The following is a 23,583-nucleotide window of genomic DNA, read 5'->3' on the forward strand; positions in this document are numbered from 1 at the left end:
GCTACAAAACAAACTGGACATGGCACACCTGTCCTGGAACACTCTCTGGTCCCAGGTTTATTGAGTGTCAGTTAGTTTGTGGTAATTTTATTAAACATACATGGATTGAGGAATATGCTCTCTGGGATCATTATATCAACTGGGATAAAGGTTTTAAAACTTTCCAATTTGAGACAGGGCTCCAACAGGCCACAAGATCGGATAAAAATGCAGGTGTCACCTTGAGCCCCCTGTCCTTTCAGTTATTATTGTACTTCAGATCTGCATTCCAAAACAAAATGAATCAACTTACCACAAAAGTAACACACTTGGTGTCACTTTGGGCTTTCAGGGCTAATAGGTTCAGGGGCCCCAGGGCAGTTGTTTGCTTGGCTATTATTGTCAATAATCCAGCCTAGCATGTCTGGGTATGTTTACATTTGCACAATCATGCCACAACAGCAAATGCTGTTAGGAGTAGTTTGAATTGTGTTAACTGTAAGCTTTTCCTAATATTCCAGTTTACAGGAAAGAAAACATCATTTGTGATGTGAAAACTTGAAGCCTCCAGTACTCATACACTGAGAATGGACTTTACAGTGAAGCAGGAAACATCTTGTGTCCTGCAATCAAACTTTTGAGATGAAATATATTTGCCTATTTATATATTCTGGAATTTTTAATGAGGGAGATGCCATTTTAAAGATTTTACGTGTGATTTACGTCTGCACCTTGCTGCGTGTGTGTTCTCAAAGCAGAAAATCATGACCTACAAAATTAATGACCAACCTCAGGCAGCTGTTCTTTGTTTTAGTACACAAATTTTAGCATGCTAACATGCTAAGTACAGCCTGACAGAGCTGCTGACATGGCTACAGACACTCACTCTTGTTATTATGTACAGAAAAATATAAGTTTGATTTAAAGAGAAACATATCTAGAAAAATAATTTTGCAAGTGCAGAAAAGGTTTTTATGCATAATGAAAACGATAATGTGTTTTGCTGCTGTTGGCTTTGCACCAAATTAATATTTCACTCATTCATTCAGTGCTTCAGTAATGTAAAAGCCAGTGTGTAGAGTAGGTCACATCTGGCCAATCATTTCTTTACTCTTACATTGTTTTTGTCTGTTTTGGGTGCATGTTTCCATGCTTTCTTTTGTTATCGGCATGTCTCATTGCATTTTTTTAATGGTTCCCACTCCTGTTATACCTTGGCATCCCTAACATTTGCCTGTATGACTGAGCCAGCTCTGCACTGCACCACCATTGTTCTCTGAAACCCTTCAAACACCCTATTAAAGTGCAGGCTGACCAAGCTCCTCAGTTTGTGAGCAATAACCTTTCTTCCATGTCATTTGCATGCTGTATGTCAGTTGCTCATTACTGTATTTATGTATATATGTGTGTGTCTGTACACTAGCATACGCCATCCATTATGTCAAACAATATTTTTGTATATAAAAACATACATATACTACATGTGCATTATTGTATATGCATGTTGTTAAACATCTTTCTGATGTCACATCATTTTTTGATTTTCTTTTTAAATACATTTCTGGATATTTTAATTTCATATTTGCTCTCTGTACAAGATCATATCTGGACTTATGCTAAGCTAAGGTAAAGTCTAATGTGTGGCATGTGTGGACATCCTTGAACATGCCACTTTGGATTTATAAAATTGACATGAGGTAAAAATGTCTTTAATTTTAATTATTATGTACTTTTGCCTCATAATAGTTTAGGCACTTTGCATCAATGTTTTAATGTGTCCCAGTGAAGAAAGGTTATTATTGCAGTTACAATTACTATCATCTAGATAACTACTGTATAAACCTGACTCAGGGACTATGAAAACTGATTCATTTTGTGAAATTCAGATGTATGGCTGGGAGTGTGATGCCACACCCTGTGGACTGATTTGTCTGGTTCACAGACACAAGGTTTTGGACACATGCTCAGGCTCCCTGCTCCAGCTGGAAACCTTTCTCATTGGCGCTTAGCTGTGCCCCCTAGTGGTTAAAGCACTTTTGTCTTTGAATTTCACCAACTGACCTGAACCGAAAATATTTCAGGGGATATCGGTTGTTGACCAGTGTGATAACATGAAAAATATTTTCTGCTATGATCAGGGTTTTTGTTGTGGATTCTCATTACCCACCAGCATGCACTGATGTATTGTATGTCATAATACACCTGATGTGGGAAAAAAGTTCTGTCCCTAACCTGAACCTGAAGTGATGTAGTTGCCTAACATTAACCATACTTTATTGGCCGTGCATTATTGTAGATAAAAATAATTACATAAACACTGTCATTGAATGTGATCCAAAGTTTTGAAGAATATATCAATGTTCTATCAGGTGCTGGGGATGGGGCATCATGTTGAAACAAGAAAGGCCCTTCAGCAAACTGTTGCCACAAAGCGTGCTGCAGCGTTACCATTTCCTTACTGTAGTCTTGACTGAGACTGTGCTGTGATAGAAATAATACTGAACAGAAACAGAAAAACACACTGGTCATATGGTCTCTGAATAATGTAAAATGTAGACATGAGGTCCAACTGTGATGGATGATACATAGTACACGATAAACTGATCTTCATAGTTTGCTGTTTTTTGCAGTTAGCATACAAGAAATCAATATACTGCATGGTCTTATACTAGCAAATTTATTCTATAAATGACGCAATATGTGTGCTTTGCAAAGGCAATTAAATTGCAATGCTGCCGTCAGTTAAAGCTAAAAAAAAAAAGACAACAAAATGTTTTATTATTATATATAAACTTTTTTCTCCTGGTGTTCCTGGAGCTGTAGTAAAGCTTTAGTTTTGTCCAGCTGTAGTAGCTCCTCTATTTCTTTTGTGCATTGCACTGTGGGAGAACAGTGTCTATCAACAGAAAAACCTGCTCACAAGTGTGTACTGTGAATGTGGGACAAAGCGAAAGTGTTCTGAAACCGATGGTTAAAATACTGCAGCATGTTGTGGGAAAAAAGGGAAGCAGTTAATATGTAATTAAGCTTAAATCTACACAAAACAATACAGGAATCACCCTTTAAGAATCAAGCTAGGAGCATTTTCAGAGCAATCCACAACAGATAATGAAAGTATTATATGTTTGGGAAAAAAAGATCCCAGAAACAAAACTCTGTCTCCTGCCAAACCTCCTGCAGTAACCACTGTTAAACATGCATGTGAACTTTATTAGCCTGCATTTTGCAATCTGATTAACAAGACTGGCTTAGAAAACCACATCAATAAAAATATTTCACCTTCTACAAATACCCATTGCCCAAGCCAAGTCAAACTTGTTCTTTTACGTATCCCCAAAACCAAGGTGGAGCTGTGAGAAATCTGATGCAGATCGATGTGCTGAACACCTGGCTCTCTGAGGGACCCATCCACACAAACTGAACCTCTGGCACTGCTCTGCGCAGCAGCTTTGATCAATGAGTGCTCTCTTCATGTGGAATGATGGTATTATACTGTAACTGCACTACACCTGGCAGCTATGAATTAAACAGAGGATTATACTACATTGACTGACTCAGACACCAACAAGATCAATTTGGTTCTTTTTTATTATTTATTCTCTGCAAGTAAAAATATCTTTTCAAAGTGCATTAGTACAATGTTGAATTGGCACACGACAGGTGTCCTCCCTTTGTCATTTCCTCACATTCTGCACAAAAGTCACAAACACAAATCCACCCTGAACACAATCCATTGCTGTTGTTCAAGGATCTTGAACAGCTCAGTTTATAATGACTGACATCAGAAAACATCGAATTATAGAAAATCATCAAATCTTGAAAATGCTCCACTGACTGTATAGACACAGTGACATCATCCAGGACATACAGTATTTTTTCTACATTACAGCTGTCAGAGGAGCTATTTCACCGTAGATATCATATCAATCTTACAGAAAACATTAGAGGCCATGGGTGGAAGTAGCTTTAGAGGTTTCCCCATGATCATGACATTATTTTGTAGTCACAACAAAACCCAAATGATTTTCTCATGATCATCAGCTAACAATGCATCAGAGTCTACAACTGTAATCCTCTTAAATCACCAGACAGTGACAACAGCTACAGCAGCTTACTTAATGTCTGAATTTAGCATCTTTTTTCCTAATGATCAGAAGATTGTTTGGGTTATGCTGTAATAATGAAATAATTATTTTGTGATGATAAGGAAACCAAACACTGTTATGCTTAGATTATCAAAACTAGTCAATGATCATAAGAAAAACAAAACATAAAAATATTTACACCCATGTACGAAAGCCGAGAGCAGCCATAACTCAATTTTTTTTTCAAATTAAATTATCTCAAGATTGCAAGTTTATCTCTTTTTCTCGGGCTCCGTACCTATGACCTCTACATTCTTCCAAACAAATTTTAATGTTCATGTTATTTCACATAATGTTTTAGAGAATCTTTTACTCACAAATAAATAAAAAAAAAAAAACCCCAGAGAAAATAAACCGATTATGGCATGGCATCAAATTAATACAAAATTGGCACATCCAATACAAAAAAGATCAGGGTCAACCTACATAGAGGTCACCTGCAGTGTGAGCTTTCAGATCCACATGTATACTTTCCTCTCATGTGGTGGAACACAGTTCATATCAACCTTTCTTTTACTTTCATATTGATAATGGCTTTACATTTCCCTTGGCTTTATCATACAATAATGTGCTTCAGTTATTATTTGGCAATTTTTTATCAACCATGAAACCCATGGACAAAGTAAAGTGATACGAGCTGGTAAAGAAAAGAAAAGGCAACAGTAATTCAGTTTGTAGCATGGATACTGATTTCTGGGATTTGTCTCATATTTGTTCTTCTTAACACACTGAAAAAGCTTTGAGAACAATTTTGCACCAGAACTAGAGAAAAATCTGTCATAGGCTAGAAGGCCATTTGTCCATAATCCCCAATGTCATATATTGTTCATAAATGTAACACATACTGTGTATGTACTGTATGTGTTCACCGCTTTGTCATGTTATGTAAATCAAACCTTTAGATAGTCTTTAGACTGCAGACATCCTCATTAATATATTAAGAGCTTTGGGAACACCCCTCATCTTCAATGTTACTGCAACATCTGACACGCACAAGACTTACTCACATCTCTACATTCACATTTATAATGAGAACTTCATCTCATTTTAAGAAATGTAATAATTATCAGAACCAAGTTACAACATATTATATGGAAGTCATGATTCTAAGAAAACTTTTTGTTGAATGCGATGAGCATGTGTCCAGGAATGATAAGGTGTCCCCAAAATGTATTATGAAATAAGTTGAATGGTTTTCATGTTCACACACCTAAACAAGCAAAATACATGTAAACTATAAGTTGGTCATGAACAGGTATAGACAGTGGATTAATACAGAAGACATATGATCCAATGTATCCAAAATAGCTTAATAGCATTCAAATTCAATTACATTCACTGTGAGCAAAAATATAAAAATATGTTCAGTTATATTCAAATAAACAATCTAGTATGGCCTTATTCCCAAGATGCACCACAGAACATATGTGCATAGAAACATTAAACACTGAAAAACAGCTGAAATGTTATCTGCATCAATGAAAGCTAATGGAATGTAATTAAAGTGAAATCGTAAGACTTTGAAATGAATTGAACCTTTTAAGAAACACTGTTGCATTAGGAAATGGTTTTTTGCTGTTAACCACAATAAGATGAGAAAATCAGTTTCATCTGAAATTGTACAGATAACTCTGGTACAGAGATAGGCCCAGGATGTGTTAAGCTTAGCAAAAGACTGTGGGCTGGGGAAACTGTTAGCTGAGCTCTATCAAATGTAAAAAACAACAACAAAAAACATTGAAATTGATAGAGTGAGCTACCTATTTCCCCTGCTTCTTGTATTTGTGCTAAGCTAGGTTATAATCACATGTACACCTTTTTGCATCTTGTTTGACACATGTAAAAATTGTTTAAATGTTAAGACATTGTGTTGCTATAGCTCTGTAACTAACTTAGGTGTGGTTTTATGTTTGTATGTCCTCAGAGATTGCCGTAAACTCATTAGCTATGTTCTGTAGAAATCCCCTAAATACCACCAGAAGTCACGTATATGAGGTTTAACCTAAGCCTACAAGTTCCGTTTTAGTTGAATCCGCTCTAAATTGAAGCTAAGCTAGTCAGATGCTAAGTGGCATCGCAACAGCCCCTGTGGTTTTCGTACTTAGCTTTGAATCAATAGCATTTGTTGACCAACACCAGCTGGAATGCTGCATGTCAAACATCCTGTTCATAGTCAGGGTTGCCTGGTTTTAAATAATCGTAATTTTCAACAAAACTCAGGCAACGTTAAGTTATCTATTGACTGCACGCAAGATACATTAGCAAGACAACACAGTAAGACAGCTTTGGAATTGAGTATTTGAGTGTACTGCTGTCTCTTTTTCCCCGTTTTGTGCCAGGGCTATGCCCTGGACCATGTAAACAATGAACTTAGTAGCAACTTTCTCATGTAATTGTGAGTGTTAAGGCAAACAAAACCACTTCCCAAAATGTCTGACTGTGTGTTTAAAGTAATGAAAAGGAAATGAAAAGGGGAAAAAAGGGAAAACACAGTTAACACCACATAAAAGGTTGTTTTTTCCCCACACAAAAAAGGTCTGCACATACCATCACCTTCAGTCATATTTCATGCAGTGTTTTAGCAACTCTGACAACTCAGCAAACCCACTGTGGGTACACAAAGGTTAATTAAACAACAGCCTATAGTCTAGAACAGTCCTCTCCTAGGATATCTCCAGATCAGAGGTTGGACCTTTCCTCTCCATTTGGAACATCCTGCAAGATTTTTTGTAGAAAGCTCCAGTGAAAAAGTGACGTATATTTATTTCCATCGGTCCCAATCCAAGCTGAAATATGTTATGTGTGCGCAACAGCAGAATAAGGGTGGGGATGCACAGCTGCTTTTGTAATGTGCAGGAATCAGACCTTACTGCTATTCTACCTAATGTGAAATCTTTGAAATCGTTGATCATGTCCCTGAAAGCAGTGTAATCAATGTCACCGGGCTGGATTTGATTAATTCTCACTGAATTGACTGAGGCAGTTTGTTTTTATATGTCTGTTGGACCTTCTTCTTTAACGTCATCAACAAGCTAAGCAGTTGCCATCCAAACAAACAGACTGAGTGAACAGAGCCTCTACTGCCCATGACGTGCACGAGGCACAAAAGCACTTAGAGCCAACATTAACAGACAGACGATGAAAAAAATCATCAATTTGATGACTTGACTGAGATGACACAGTGGTCTCTCTCTCTCTCTTTCTCTTTCTCTGGCCTACTAACTAAACCAGACACCAGACTGTATATACTTTGGCCCTGACACACCGGCATCAGGCTTCAACACACCAGGCCACATCTGGGGAAGCTTAATGCAGAGAGATGGAAAGACATATCCACTGTATTCAGCTGGTAAGAGTACCTGTGTAAAGCTCAAATGTCTTTCTGAGAAAACTCTTGTACTTCTGTGGAACCATGTGAAGTTTTTCCGCGTGGTTATTTACTTTTGATTAAAGTATGAAAGCGGCTGGTTCAAGTCCAGCTCCCTCTGCTGTAAAGTTACTTGAGTCAGATATTTTTCATACCGCACTACTGCTACTGATTGGACTGGCATGTTATCCGACAGCTATGTTTGAAGGATAATTCCACTGTAATGCATATATTACAACTTATGTGTTATTTTTTTACTTTTGACTATCCTTTCTGCGCAGTGAGTGAATATCAAGACAGTTGGACAGTTTGGAGTCTGGGTTGGTTATTGTGCGCTACAACAAAATGAACTAGCCTAATTTGAACGACATCAACAACTGAATCAATCATTCATTACGATCGATGATGTGCGCTGGGACTGAAAATATCTGAAATATTTGACTCTGCTTGAAATGGAGACATGTCTAAAAAGGACAGTGTGCTCTTTTACACAAATGTGGTCATCTTAAGTTCATTTTCTAATGTGTGTCCAATGTGATAGTTAGAGCTATTACTTAAAAGTCAACTAATCAGTTGTTAGGGTGCTGCTTGACTAAGAAATTGCCACTGAATTAGTTGTTCTTTTATGTTCTTAATTTTTTTGTGAATCAGTCATTTTATAGTCTATTGAAGTCACATGTTGGATATACTATTCAGAAATATACTTTGGTCCTTAATAAGCACTGGACTTCTGTGTGACTACATTCATCTGCAAAGGGACTATAACACAGGAAAAACAGATTTTTAAACTTTTCAACCAAAAAAAGTCATAAGAAAAAAAAAGGCTCTTCGGGAAATAAAGCCTCAGTTGACCACGCCTGCTTATATCACCTTGGGAGAATCCTGATTGTTCCATCCACCCTGGAACCAACGACAGCTGGACTGACCAGCAATACAGTGGAGAATCTGCCCATCAGAAGGCAACACACATATTTGAAGAACTGGAGTTACATCCGGGTAACTTCTATTTATGTTGTTTAACATTTGGGGAAAAAAATGGGACAAGCTGACCTCCTCATATTCAAACCGTCAGAGAAAGAGAAGCAGGAAAGAACCAAGTGTTAAGTAATGACAGAAGCAGATCAGTGTCTATTTTAGAGTCATTTCAGTGAACTGTTGGTCAGTTTAGTCCGCTCATTCCTGCTTCCCCCTAAACCATCTAACAGCAGCACTGGTATCACCTTGTGACATCACAGAACTGCCGTGTTAACATCCAGTCCATCTTCCATTCTACAATCTCTGACTCCAAGGGCCAAAACACTCTTTGTGTGTTGTGCTTAGCCCCTTCCTCCATCAGACCCCTGAGTCTGTGTACATGCCGTTGATCAGGTAGTCCACCTGAGTGTAGTCCTTCCTCCTGTAGCTCTCATAGGCCTGTGTGGCAAACACAGCGACTGTGACCAGGAAGAAGAGCAGGCCGAAGAGCAGGACTGCCAGTAAAGATGCGGTATCCACCAGCTGCCTGGTCAGAGCAGCCCCGGCTACTTCTACAACTGGCTCGTTGAGGTTTTTGTCAGGAGTGCTAGTACTGGTGGCAGCAACAGTTATGGTAGCAGGCCGTACTGGTGGTATCCCAGTGCTTGGGGCATGTGGCTGTGGTGTGGGAGCTGATGATGATGATGATGATGATGATGACGATGACGTTGATGATGGCAACGATGTCTTTGTAACAGCAGTTGTAGTAACAGTACCGGTCGTGTTAACTCTTTTAAGTGTGGTTGTTGGTTTTACTGTTGTTGGAGGGCGCGGTGATGCTGTTGTTTTTGTTGTCGTTGTAGATGTTGTTGGTGGTGGTGTTGGGGTTGTTGTTTTTGGTGGAGCGGTTGTTGTTGTTGTTGTTGTTGTTGGGGTTAGGGTTGTAGGGGTTGTGGTTGTGGTTGTTGTTGTTGCTTTTGGTGGTGGTTTTGTTGCTGGTGGTGGTGGTGGTTTTGTTGTTGTTGGTGGTGATGGGGTTGTTGTTGTTGGTGGTGGTGGTTTTGTCATTGCTGCTGGTGGTGGTTTTGTTGTTGTTGGTGGTGATGGGGTTGTTGTTGTTGTTGTTGGTGGTGGTGGTGGTGGTGGTGGTTTTGTTGTTGCTGGTGATGATGGGGTTGTTGTTGTTGTTGTTGTTGTTGTTGTTGTTGTTGGTGGTGGTGGTGGGGTTGTTGTTGCTGGTGGTGGTGGGGTTGTGGTTGGAGAAGTAAGTAGAGTGGTAGTCACTGTAGTTGTGGATGTAGTATAACCAGTACTGGTGCTGGATCCAGTACTAGCAGCATGTGTGGGTGATGCATGGGTTGGGACTTTGGTGGCATGGGGCAGAGGGGCTCCAGACTGAGTCTTGTTAGATGGAAGCTGAGGGTGTGGTACTACTGGCTGATTGCTATGTGTGCCTGTGAGGAGCTGCTTTCCTCCTGCAGGTTGGCTGCTTGGGATTGAGGATGCTACAGGGTCACTGGAGGAAGACTGGCTGGAATTTTTACTCCTGCTGTTAAGGTCTGAATTAGGGGACAGGCTCTTCGGTGGTGGTACAGTTGCCATATCTGGTCTGGAATTGGTCTCTGAGGAACCTTTAGTGGTTTCATTTTTACCGACATTGTCACCTGGGGGATAACAAATTCCATGAATGACTAAGCGCAACCAGCCATTCAAAAACCAAGAAAACACACTTAATTATAGAACATGTTAGATGAGAATAAAATAACCAAATCCTAAATAGATACATAAAACATGGGCCAAAAACAATCATGGAAGTGCTTTGTTAAATATTCAGACCTGCTACTGGTTCTGTCAAAAGGCCTGGCTTTTAAATTTAGCCTGATGGTCTGTTATCTGTCATGACTCTGCATCTTCATTTGATCTGAGGTAGTGGGCACCGTCAGAGGAAAAGACAGGCCTCTTTAGGTTGCCTTTCAACTATTCACAAACACACACACTGTATACATGCTATGACCGGGCACATCTTTTCATAATGATGCACAACATAGTCTCTGAGCTGTGGTGATGACACAGTAGTAGAAAGATTTCTGTGAGAGAGGAGGACGTGAAACTCCCCCGGTAAGAGTCAGGACGTGGTTAGCCTACCTTAGCATAAAGACTGGAAGCAGGGAGAAACTGCTAACCTGGCTCTGTCCAAAAGTGGAAAAAATACATCTAAAGCTACCATATTGACATGGTGACTCTTGTTGTTTAATCCATGCACAGACAGAAATGTTTAATGAAAAATGGTTGCATCTGTGCATTGAGGAATAATTCAAAACTATATTTAATTTGAGGAAATACTGATGTTTCTTAGCTATATTACAGTTAACTGTTCTTATGAGTGAATGAACCCTGGCTCATACCACATGCAGTGATGCAGTTACCTTGTGCTGAGACTCCATTCTTTCTGGACACTGCAGAGGAGTCAGTGAGGAGCAGCAGCAGGCAGAGGAGGTGAAGGCACACCGATGGACTCAGCTGCAGAGTCGAGGGATACAGGGACATGATGGGCTGGGGGAGGATGACACACACTCACATACACCACCTTACAGCGACACACTCACATAGGCCTAGCGTGAACTTCCACACACACACACACACACATGCGCACACTCAACAGTCACAGGCATATACACTCCCAGTCAGCTTGCACACACACACACACAAGGAGTTGAGGCTGATGGCAAGGTAGAGATTAGGATGAAGAGGATGCAGCATCCACTTTCTGGACCTACACAAGACAAAAACAACAGCACAAACACGTATCAACAGCAGCCATTAGGGATATGAAAAAGATATTATTGTTTTTAATTCCCCACCTTCCAGACAGCTATTAGCTTTCATTTATTTCAGTATGCTGTTAAAATAAACTTGCAGCTGTGAAACTTGCTTGTCATTTTAACTGTTGTGTCACAGTTATGTTATCATGTATTAATGCACCTGAAAGCAAGAACTGTTCTGAAAACATCATGACTTGAGAGGCAGCTGTTTAAAGGCAGGGATTCAGGCTTTATTCTGTATTTTCCTTATGAAAAGCCCACTGCTTCCTACTGAAGATGTACATCACAACTGTATAGTTTTATTTTTTTTAAAAAGGCTCAGTAATTTCCTGAAACAGCTGGTCACTGTAGTTTTTAACAAATAAACAGGAGGAAACAGTTCATTCGTTTGGGACTATTTTCAGCAGTGGATGAATCCATATTTGGTGCTCTAGTGAGTAATTCTGGCAGCAGTGCAGTGTTTGTGGGATTGAGTCAAAATACAGTGAGTGTGTTCATAGTGATGAAGGAACATGTCATCCAGTGCAACAGTGTGACTCATTGATGTGTTTTGGATGACAATGGAGCTCTATGACCCAGAGGAATGAAATATATCAGGCTTTCATCCACACACAATACTTTTAGTAGATCAATTCATAGTTGACTAAAGAAAAATATAAAATATCACAAGCCTTATACTTAAATCATAATACACATGTTTGCTTATTGTTTTTCTTTGATTTTCTAAAGATTTTGCACGCTAGCTGACATCTATCAACCTTGAGAAGTCAACACTCTCTTAAATGCACCATCAATGGGTATGTTTTCATGCACACTAATATGACAATATTCTGAATTTGATACGGGTCATGTAAACGGCATATTCCCTTTGGATATTCCGCATTAGACCTTATTCTGAATGTAGCATTTTCTGATCGAGACGTGGGATATGCTGGTATTATTGTGGTTATTCTGGTGACATAAGCTAACAACATTTAATGATATAATTTACTTAAAAATCATTTGGACCCTATGAATTGAAGGTTTTTACTGATGTATAAATATGATCAAGTCCATAAGAGACGTGAAACATCTCTGCGAGGCCGCATATCCACCGGTGATGCTGAGAATAAAAGTTGTTGCCGTCAGTGCTGAGGCGATTCTCTAACATGATCATTTATCTGTTGTTTTCCCATCTACAGGCTGACACGCTGTGCTTGTGATTATGTCTTCATTCTCACTTGTCTTTGTCATAGCAACAAGTAATGTCCTGATCAATTTGTAGAGATTTGTTTTCATTTTGACATTAAAGAGTCTTTTTTCCCCCCATTGATCAGTGTCAAAGACGCAAAATTACTATGATAGAACAGATTAAACTGTGAATATAATGGCTGTGTAAAAATGGTAAAACAATAACCGCCTTTATATTCCTGATATTTTTCAGTTCCTTTTTTATAGTTTGAATTGGCCTCATCAAGGCAGGCAGATTTGTTTTTCAATCTACTTCAATAAGAAACAATATCAATGTTCATTCAAGTATAAACAAGTCTGACCAATGCTGGTTCAGAAAAACAACAAGACAAGAGCTACGATGTCAGCATGACAACACAGATGACATACTGCATTCAGCCTTTCACTATACAATGTAATGGAAGCTGGAAGTACAGAGGAGTTTGGCTCTGAAGACAGAGAGTAGTAGTTGAGTAGTGACTACCATCTAGTGTTAGAATAATGCAGCTCTCAGTTAGCGCAGAGTGAATGATAGCAGAGGCAGCAGTATGTTATTCTTGTTCTTTTTACCAGAGAACTTAGGTTTTTCTTTAAGATCACTTGATCTCACTCACAGCCTGGAGCTGCCACTACTGAAACGTTCAGGTCATTTCAATGAAAATGCAATTCACAATAAAGCTTTTACAGCACACTTTAAGATGTTATAGACTGTATTAAAATGAAAAATGATGAATTTGTATTTGTTTGTGCATTTGCTTAGGTTGGTTGTGGATAGTGATAAAATCCATTTCACAGCAGGGGTGTGATTAATATCATTAATGGTGGCTGAATTCCATTTAGTTTTCCAAATTCATGACTCTGGTGTAACTCATGATGCTTCACCAGTATGCCTTTCTAGGACACTTGAATGGAACGGAGCCATTATTAATGTTATCAGTTCCACCTGTGCTTTTCCCTCTTTTTGTTACTATACTTCCACCACAGCTCAACAGGAAACACTGTCTGAGGAAACACAAAGAGGGAATTTGATGCTAAAAAGACTGTAAATGTGTCAGATATCCACTTGATATGACTAACTCAGACTGATGAAGACTCATATAAGCTTCACATCAACTTTTAAATGCATTTTTGCACTAAATGACTGTGTGGACACACTGTGGATTTTGGCCTCCATCACTTACAATGAAAGCACATTTGAAGGTGATCTTTTAATAGTCAGTATGAACAGCAGGAATGATTACAGCGAGGAAAACCTCTTTCACTGTTCATATGAACACCTGACGCTTGAAAAATTGTGAACCTATCCTTTAAGTACAGGTTGGAATTTAATGAAAATACGAAAATCACACATAAAATATGAAGAAGCTATCTTTCTTTTTTTGTGGCTTCCAAAAAAAGTTTGGGAACCACTGTCTTACAGCAGCAGACCATACATCAAAGTCAACTTTTGAATGTACAACCCATTTTCGGACTGATGTTATTCATAAGAATGATTAATTTATTATGAAAGCTCCTCAGAAGAAAGGAAGGGAGCTGTCAGATGCAAAAGAAGTGAGAAAATTGGATTGCAACGCGTCTAGCTTGGCGCTCTTCCTCATGGCAGCGCCAAGCTTAACGTGTTGCAATCCAGAATAGCTGCTGATCAAAGCCTGTTCTAGTGCCTGTATTTGTGCACATATTCAGCATATTAAATTCTCTCGCTTTTTGCATCTGACAGCCCCTTTCCTTTTTACTGAGAATTTTCTGAGAAAATTTTTTCCATTTTTCTCATGGATTTATGAGAGCTCCTGTTATTGAGGGCAATATCAGAAACAGAATCTTCAGAATCATCTTTATTGGCCAAGTATGTTTACAAATACAATGAATTTGACTCTGATTTAGCGGCTCTCAGTGTACTTACACAGAATAACAACTCAATAATCTTCACAAAGATACAGAAGGAATGACTATACATGTGATTAAGTTTCTGTGAACTGTAGATAGGATACAAATAGTGTAAAGAAGTGAAGAGTGCAAGGAGTGCTGAGACGTTACTTTACACACATGAAGTAGGGGGTTATGTACAGTCGTGGGTGAAATGTATTGCAAATTTTGTATTTTAGACTAAAATAAATATGGTCTTATAATTGGACAAGAGAGGACTGGTCTCATGTTAGCTTCAGTACAATGCTTTGCATAGCGACCTGCCCTGAATGTAAACAGGAAACACTCAAAGGTCATTATAAACGCCAACGTGGAGAGAAGTAGTAGTGATCTGACTGCACTGTAGCCCTGCTAGCCAAACTCCATTTACAAATCCAGCTGTTTAACACACTCCATAGAACAAGACTTAGAGACGCTCATTTAAGTGCCAAACACCGCATAGTGTTTCCACATATTTCCTTAACTGCACCCCCAACAGTTTATTCACATATAGTCAGCCCTGTGTAAACCATTATTTAAACTGTGTGTTGTTGGGTCTATTGTGTGGTAACGTTACACTGACCACAATAACCAGCTCACAGTTATTGTTTCTGGTGTTTAAATAAGGAACTGTAGCATTCTCATGTAACTAGTTAACATACAATGTAGGTGTTAAAGAGTTTACCTTAAATAATAAAAAGATATTTCCTTCTCAACACAGAAGACAGTTCACATCTAAATTGTAGCTTAGCTAATGCTAAGTAGCCGGTCACTTTAGGGTTATCTGGATAATACAACGTGTTATCCTAGCGCTAACGTGCTAACGACAATGATGAGATTTCAGTGACTTACCAGCGATATGTTATGATTCATTTATTGAACACACCAACAAGCACAGATCCTGGAACAGACAGGTATCCAAACTGAACTCAACACTTCCTGTAAGTAGGAGGTGGGAAGGCTTATTCTTCTTCTTCAGCTTTATTTCTGTCAACGTGGACTCATGTAGGCACTCTACTGCCTTCTGCAGGTCAAAGCAAAGTCAAACCACAGATTAGACACTCTTGTAGGGGCAATTTGTTCAAATTGACTATAAACCCCTTGAGATGTATCATATCGGTATCAACAGGGTCCCAAACAAAGACTGACAAGAACAAATAGAAAACAAAACACTACAAAATACAAGGCACAATACATAACACGATAAAATAAGACAATAAACACAATAACAAATAATTGATTTTTTTGAATATTATTTTTTACAAAATCTTTTTGTTTTGTTTTTTAAGGAGGACTGTTGGCATTGACAGTTCTTTTATAGGAATTCTTTGTCTGTAGACATGTTACTATTACAGTACAATATGAAAAATGTGTGATTCTTTTTTTTAAAAGTATTTTGCTTGTTTATTTTGTAGTTTGCTGAAGGGGTGGCAGTCTGAATTATTTAGCAGACCAAGGGAGGGTCTTTTATTATTTTTTTTCTTACCTCAGACTTACATTTTATAAAAAAAAACATGCTTACTTCAACTTCAACAACAGATACTGACATACTGTGTGTGAGAACTGTTGCTAGATATTACCATCATATTGATTCAGCTGTTGACTACTGCTTTGAAATCAGATTTTCAAAGAAGCTCTTCTTTAAGCTGCCTCCCTCAGCTCTTTCTCTCTGCCACAGTTGCTTCTCTTGATGACGCTGCACCTGGAACACTGTGCAACATCCTATATCGTAAAAGCCAAATTACTCTCTCCTCTATTTCACACGACTGGCCGTACACATGAAAAAGTGGAAGCTCCTCCATAAAAGGCATGAAGCTATATGTATGCATGTATCATGTCATTATTTTAGCTTGATAAAGCTAAAGCTTGTAGCCTTTAAGTCAAAATGAGTACCCACTTCCTAAATTGTAAATACTTCACATTTTCCAATTTTACAATGTTCATTTGGGCTCCTGACTGTTGTTTTAAGACACACTTGAAAAACTGTGAACTTGTCCTTTAAGTTACTCTTTAATTTCATCCAGTAATGTAAACCTACCTTTGTAAACACAGATTTGATATCCAGATCACTGCATGTAAAAGGCTCAGGTATTTTCTGCCTGGTGTGCCAGTAAACTAGGGAACATTAAATTATCCAAGAAATTGCAACTACACCATTTAACATTTAGAGTCCAAAATGCTGGAGTACACAATCAACACAAGAAAAAAAGATGTGATGCTGTACTAGTACTTTCTGCTGTACACACCAGGCCAGAAAGTACTAGCAAAAACTAGTAAAAACTCAATCAAACTCCATGTTTGATCAGCTCCCACCATCAAATGTTTTAAATCAAGGCTAAAGACCCACTTGTATTATTTGGCGTTCTATGGTTGAAATGTTAGTAGAGTTGTAAAGTAGAGTCTTGGTTACAAGCTCCCTGCTATACTCGTATACTCGCTACGTCTTACTGCTGATGACACAGTCTTGATAGGCGGGGTCACAAACAGTGATGTGGAGGCCTACCTGAAGGAGGTGGAGGCCAACAACCTCTTACTGCATGTCAGCAAAACCAAGTGGTTGTGGATTTTTGGGGGAAGCAGCAGAAGAACTACATACCCCTGAGATCAACAGGACACTTAAATTCAATTCAATTTACTTTGATGACAACACAGCTAAACTGGTTAAATTTCTTTCTGGTACAGCGTGTAACAGCACAGTTCTATGAACAATATTGCACAGACAAGAATCACATGGCTACAATCAGAAACCACAAATACACACAGCCCAACAGTTCCATACAGACTGACTCGACAGCCATAAATGGTTAAGGCGCCAAGGAGTTTGAGGTCCATATTGCAGTGGGTGAAAAGATGTTTTTGAAACAGTTTGTCCTTGACAGCAGTGATTTATAGCACCTGACAATTTGCTGGAATTTTTTATGAGTTTTGAGTCTGTATTGTTGTACCAGACTGTTGTGGATGATGTTAGTATACTTTAAATTATTGCTGTGTAGAAGCGGAGGAGGAAGTGTTGTTTCACTCTGAATTTCTTGAGTTGACGTAGAAAGAAAACTCTTTTTTGATTATGTGGTTTGAGTAAAGGTCCCATATGAGGGTACTGCAGATGTGAGTGCCAAGAAATTCAAACGAGGCAGTGATGGATATGGGGTTGCTGCTAAAGTCGACCACAAGTTCATGAGTGATGATGATCCAGCAGATTATTGTGTGTGCACCAGCTAACTATTTGATTAACCTGTTTACAGTGATATGTTTCATTGTTTGAGATGAAACCTACAATGGTTGAGTCGTCTGCATACTTATACACTCACCAGCCATTTCATTAGGTACACCTGTGCAATCTAATGCAATCCAGTACAACAGCTCTGCCATAAATTCTACTTTTATGAAGCTGACATTGTTGACATTGTCAGAAAGGTGATAATTCTACTTTATTATTGAGGTTGTAGTGGGTGGTGGTGGTGGTGTACTGGAGTGCATTACATTGAAATGTGTTCCTAATATTTTAACATACATACACAAATTCAGAGTGTCTCTTCTCACAGGTGTGTGGCGGTACTGACTCTCCTTGAACACAGCTATTCTGTAAGAAGGCGGAGAACCAGCTCCCAGCCACATAAACAAAATTAATAATAATAATATTCACTTGGAGAAACCTCACAAGGTTCTGCACAATGGGAAACCTCCCCTTAATAAACAAATGCCTCTTCAACAATAATGAAAAAATGCCTCTTCAACAGTAATATTGATATTTATAAACAAATGCCTCTTTAATGTGTATACAAAATAAAGCCAACAGGTGTTAGGCTAATGTGAGGCAAGCACAACCTCTTGCATGATGATCACTAAGATCAACCCAATGCAGGTAACTTGGTTGGAAGGATTATTTTGTAGTATTCCCTCAAAAGGTACCCTCAAATCAGAAAGCAAAAGACCAGAAAGAAGACTTAAAAGGGCCTGAACAGACCAACGTTTCTGTCTGACAATCTCTACAAATGAGGTCTGCAACCAGTTGAGGAAAGAACAGAATGACCAGGGTGTGCAGTTTCTCTCCTCTTAAACCCCAGAAAATATACATATTTTGTATTTATAGTTATCTTATTTATAGTTACAAATATATTCATATGTTTTTTATTCTATATATTGTATGTTTTTGTTACTCTTTCTTAGTCTTTTAGCTCAGCCTGGAGTATGTCGTACTGCATTTAACTGCATTAATTGTTTGTATGTGTGACAAATGAGACTTTTGACTCCTTGAAACTTTGGTACTAGAATACACATGTTTATCAGCAGCTGGAAGACAGCTTTTAGTCTTTTTGTGATCAGTGAGTACTTCACTGGTGAGCCACTAGATGGTGTCATTACTTCAGAAGTACAACTGTCCTGTCAACAAAACGGCTTCCCTAACTGAAACTGCAACCACAACTACTACTACAACAGTTACTATAGTTACTACTGCAAATGCACTGCTACTTTCTCTACAACTACCATTGCTAAATAAACTCAAATTGCTATCAAATAAAAAGCTAAAACCATGCTCGTAAAAGCTTTTAATTAAAGTTTAAGCTGTTTTTAGATCTGCATTCTAAATGTTATATTTTAGATTCTTGTGCTATTTTGTTCTCTTTTGTTTTCTTTACTGATCCATTTGATTATTTTCATATCATTGAATCTGTTATGCCAAGCACTTTGATTCAACTCATGAAATCTGCTGTACAAATAAAGTTACCTTACCTTACTTCTGATACCATTATTAAAACAACTACAACTACTACCAGTACATATTCTACTACTCATTACTAGACAATTACTCATATTTATCATGTTTTGTATGTAAAATGTTCATCTGCAGGATGAAATGCAATGCTGTGGATTTTTCCAATAGTATATATATATATATGTATGCACACACACACACACACACACACACACACACACACACACACACACACACACACACACACACACACTAGTCCTGGGACAGGTTATACATGTTGCATGGGGAAAATGTGGAATAGATAGTCCTTAATGATGTGATTCAATGTGTGCCAAGACCACACTAAAGCAGTTAAAAACTAAAATGAGCAAGTGAAAGACAAATAAGAGTAAAATACATTTTGAAGTTTTAATTGATTTTATCGCCTGTTTAAGGGTAAAGAAAAAAATATAAAAGCTTTTTTTTGCCAATTAATTGGAGGTTAAAGAAAAAAATAAGCTTTATATTTGTTTTTACACTTCATTTTAACTATTATATAACTAATTGCATTATTTAGTAGTGTATTCAGTGATATTTTTGACTTGTCTGATAACTTTTTACAACTTTTGGACTCATACAAATGTGTAGGATATTATGGCGAATGGCACATTGAATTTCCTTTGCCTAAATGATTGAATGTAGGCCTGCAACTTCAATAACAGCAGGCCTACAATTTTTATTCAAGAATGGATGGTGTCCCCGGTTGACCCCATTCATGGTAGACTATCTGTATTAACATAATTTGGACTGAAGTGCAGAAAGCTCTGTCGGCTGCAGCCCAATAAGGCATTAAAGTGTCTCCGCAGCAGCTGCAGCGATCATGAAGCTGTTTTCAGCCAACACGTCCATGCTGCCCACCAACAGGGTGATATGAGGACACGTCCCGAGCTCCTCGGTCACTGTGTCATACACCCCGGAGGTGAGACAGCCAATTACATGCCGACGCTGCCTGGGGCTGTCAGCGTAACGCACACACACACGCGCACTCCGACAAGCGCACACCCTGCGTCTGCGAAGTCTAGAAGAAGTGAAAGTAAGGTCAGCAGTATCAGTAGGTGTATTCCTGCTTTCTTTGTTATCCCTGTGGCTCCGGTCCTTCTAGTGAGCAGCACTTGAACCGTCTCCATGTCTCTGCCAACCGTCTCCCGGCTGTTCAGGAGCGCGCTGAGGACTCAGCTGGTCCCTGTGGCTAATGTGTCGGCCAAACCTGCCAAACACCATGTCACTGCTGGGGTGAGTTTATGTTCACTTTACCGACTGAACATGACCACATCAGACCCTCGCATCCGGCGGGAGCAACACATATTCTCCGCAACAGCCTCTGAATCGATACCCGTTAGTCAGCTTATTAGTTAATTACTCCGCGTCGCAGCACATCCGGCCTGATGTGACAGAGCAGATCACGCTCCATTAACTGCGTCAAACTTCACACTTCTGTCTCTTTTCGTGCTAAAAAATATTTATCTATTATCCATATCAGACGTTGAATATCTTCTCTTTCCGCGCGCAATGCTTAAACGACAGCCTAACTGAAACAGAATTATTTATCAAGACTCTTTTGATAAGTGCGTCAGTATCTATAGCCATTATTCCGCCTAATTCCAACACGTAGACGCCTCTGTCAGCTCGGACATAAATAACAAACAAGCTATTCCCCGAATGTTCACAAATATGTGGACTTTTGTATGTGAACTTATATTTATTTTCTGACAGTATTTGAGGCAGGAGGTTGTTTTACTGTAAATAAAAAAAGGTTTGATACTGTCTGGAAACACTCTGCCTGTTGAGCAGGTGCCAAGTCAACGACCTTCATGCTGACCACGGTCAGACAGAGTGGGCCGGAGCCGATTTCAAAATGAATTCTCATACAAAAAAATATTATATTTAGGGACCGACAGCATTTTTTTGCTCATTGTGACACAATATCAGCCACAGGAACTGAGTGGGAACAGTGTTATTTACCCGTTATTCGGTTATAATGGCATGAATGTTAGAAAGGACATTGCTCAATAATAAACAGTCTTTTTTTTTAGACAATAACACCACATTGATTAAAGATACAAAATCAACTCACCTAGGCTTAAGTATGAGAACAAGGGGAACTTGGGGTCAACTAGAGTTACAACTAGAAAACGAAAGTCAGCAGAAAGCTCATGTCTTCATCAATAATTTCCGCAGAAATGGTTAAAAAGCAAATCATTAGAAAAACAGTGTGAATATAAATGTGCGCATGTCGTATTACTGTTTGTATTCTCGGCTGTTTTTGTCACGCTTGCTTGTCTGAAATTTGAAGTATCGTTTTCTTATTCGTTTACTGTTAAGTAGCCTACCCTCTGGCCTAAATCACTTCACTATTTTTAGACGTACTGGACGTTATTGAATGTTTGTGTGCTGCTTGTGTTAAGATAACTGATGCATTGAGAGGTAATAAACAACGGTAGGAATACATGTTAATATTCCTCAAACTGGAGTATTGACAAAATACTTTTTTGTTATTTATTTGTCACCTGTCATATAGATACTGATACGAGATTTTTAACGCTAAACACTAATATTTGAGAATAACAAACTAAACGAAAAAACTAAATAACAACATAGATAATCCAATATTTGTTTTCACATTTTATTGAAGAAAAGTAAACTATATTATCAAAGGTGACATTAACTATAAGATAAGTGTTTTTAGCATACATTATCCACCAACATACAGTATAAGCCAATACTGATATACCTATAGTACCTGTATTAAAGGTACCCTTTGATGTGTTTTTGTAAACAAATAAAGTTATGTTTATATTCAGTGTTGCTCACCAAAATGCACTGTGTGCATTCTTTAGGTCTAACAAACTTGTTGAATGCATTTCCTTCCTTATGAAACATTTGAAAAGCTGATTTTTGATGTGCATCCTTGTGTAGAGCCACTCATAAAATATGACTCCACAGTGCCCCTAGTGGTCAACTCACACCTCATTTATCACTCAGGCCCTATTAGAAAATCTGTAATTTTTCTATATTATGAGAAGTTTAAACTTTGCTGCTACAAAGAGAAAGACAAAGAGACAGATAGAATAACTCATAGAATTTCTTTTCCATTTACAAGTCATAGATTATATGAAATCTAACTATCATGGTAAAGAGCAGAGCTGTAAGAGCAGTCAGACAAATGCTTGAATACTGAGACTGTCCTGAATCAAGACATCTGGAACTTCTACTGAAATAGTAATATATTACTGGGAAAGGGGAGTTTTTCCTTACCACTTTCGCCAAGTGCTGCTCATGGGGGAATTGTTGGGTCTCTCCCTCTGTAAATTAAAGAGTAGGGTCTAGACCTGCTCTATGAGATGACTTTTTGATGTGATTTAGTGCCATATAAATAAAATTGAATTGAAAATTGAATTGAAATGAGTTTCATGAGAAAACCAGAACATTTGAGCTCTTGCTTCTACCCAGAGTTACTGTGGGAATTTTGGAGTGACTCATGAAAATAGATGGACAGGATTTAGAACAGCCAAGTGTTGTTTTTGGATTGAATCCATACAGACTACAGAATCTAAGAGAAGTCTTTTTTTGTGTTCTCTGCCAAAGTCAACAAACATTTTATCAGATTTCTATTTTATATGACCCAATATTGACACAGGTCTAGTAAACAACATCAATCAGAAAATAGACAGAAATCTACTATATGAATCACAATATGGGTATCACATAGAAGGAATATTGCATTACAGAAATCAAAGTAGTCTCATATGCTGCCAACTCATCTGTGATATACAAATTCAACAGTCTCTTGTCTCTGTGTGTTTGTCTCTCAGGAGCAGGCAATAGCTATGACAGCCTTCTTCGTTTCCATCCTGGCTCCATCCAGCTGGATACTGGCTCACCTGGAGGACTACAAGCATAAGAAGCATTAGAAGAAGACAGAGAACAGAGTATCATTCCGACCCAGAAGAAGATGCAGACCAGTCAGCCTTCTCTCCCTCCAGGTCTCTGCCTCTCCATCTGTCTTCAGCCGATGAGACGAGTGACCAGTTTCCTGCTTCCAAGTAGTTTCCTGCTCTTCTGACCTGTGACAATGTACATCTGTGCACCTACTGTATCAACCTCTTACCAATAAAAACATGTTCCTTATAAAGAAACCCAGGCTGTGTTTGCTGTTTGAATGCAGGTTGTAGAGATCAGTTGAAATAGCATTGATAAGGCATATATGTCTGCAACTAAAACTCATTTTCATGATTGATTCATCTGTTGATTGTTTTTTAAAACAGATTCCTCTTTTAGCTTACAGGATGTCAGAAAATACTGACAGACGTTCATCACAGTTTTCAGATGTCTTGTGTTCACCCAACAGTCCAATATCCACATTTTTGCTTCATAAAATTGACTAATGGATTAATCTATGAATTGTTTACACACTAAAGGCATAACATGTTTAAAACATATAGTGGAGGTGTA

General features: G+C 38.4%; 2 protein-coding genes across 2 annotated transcripts; one reads left to right on the forward strand and one right to left on the reverse strand.

The window, feature by feature from the left end:
* Positions 1-3,549: 3,549 nt before the first annotated feature.
* On the reverse strand, positions 3,550-15,387 carry wu:fa25f02 (uncharacterized). Its single transcript, XM_067588682.1, has 3 exons — positions 15,231-15,387; positions 10,872-11,218; positions 3,550-10,109 (listed from the first exon to the last, which is right to left on the reverse strand). The coding sequence occupies exons 2-3, from the start codon at positions 10,990-10,992 to the stop codon at positions 8,824-8,826; spliced, it is 1,407 nt and encodes a 468-aa protein (XP_067444783.1). The 5' UTR covers positions 10,993-11,218; positions 15,231-15,387; the 3' UTR covers positions 3,550-8,823.
* Positions 15,388-20,081: 4,694 nt separating this feature from the next.
* cox8b (cytochrome c oxidase subunit 8B) lies at positions 20,082-23,267 on the forward strand. The gene is made up of 2 exons (XM_067588683.1): positions 20,082-20,364; positions 22,944-23,267. The coding sequence occupies exons 1-2, from the start codon at positions 20,257-20,259 to the stop codon at positions 23,040-23,042; spliced, it is 207 nt and encodes a 68-aa protein (XP_067444784.1). The 5' UTR covers positions 20,082-20,256; the 3' UTR covers positions 23,043-23,267.
* The last annotated feature ends 316 nt before the right edge of the window (positions 23,268-23,583 follow it).

The sequence above is a fragment of the Thunnus thynnus genome, chromosome 5 (genome assembly GCF_963924715.1).
Source record: "Thunnus thynnus chromosome 5, fThuThy2.1, whole genome shotgun sequence".
Classification (NCBI taxonomy): Eukaryota; Metazoa; Chordata; class Actinopteri; order Scombriformes; family Scombridae; genus Thunnus; species Thunnus thynnus.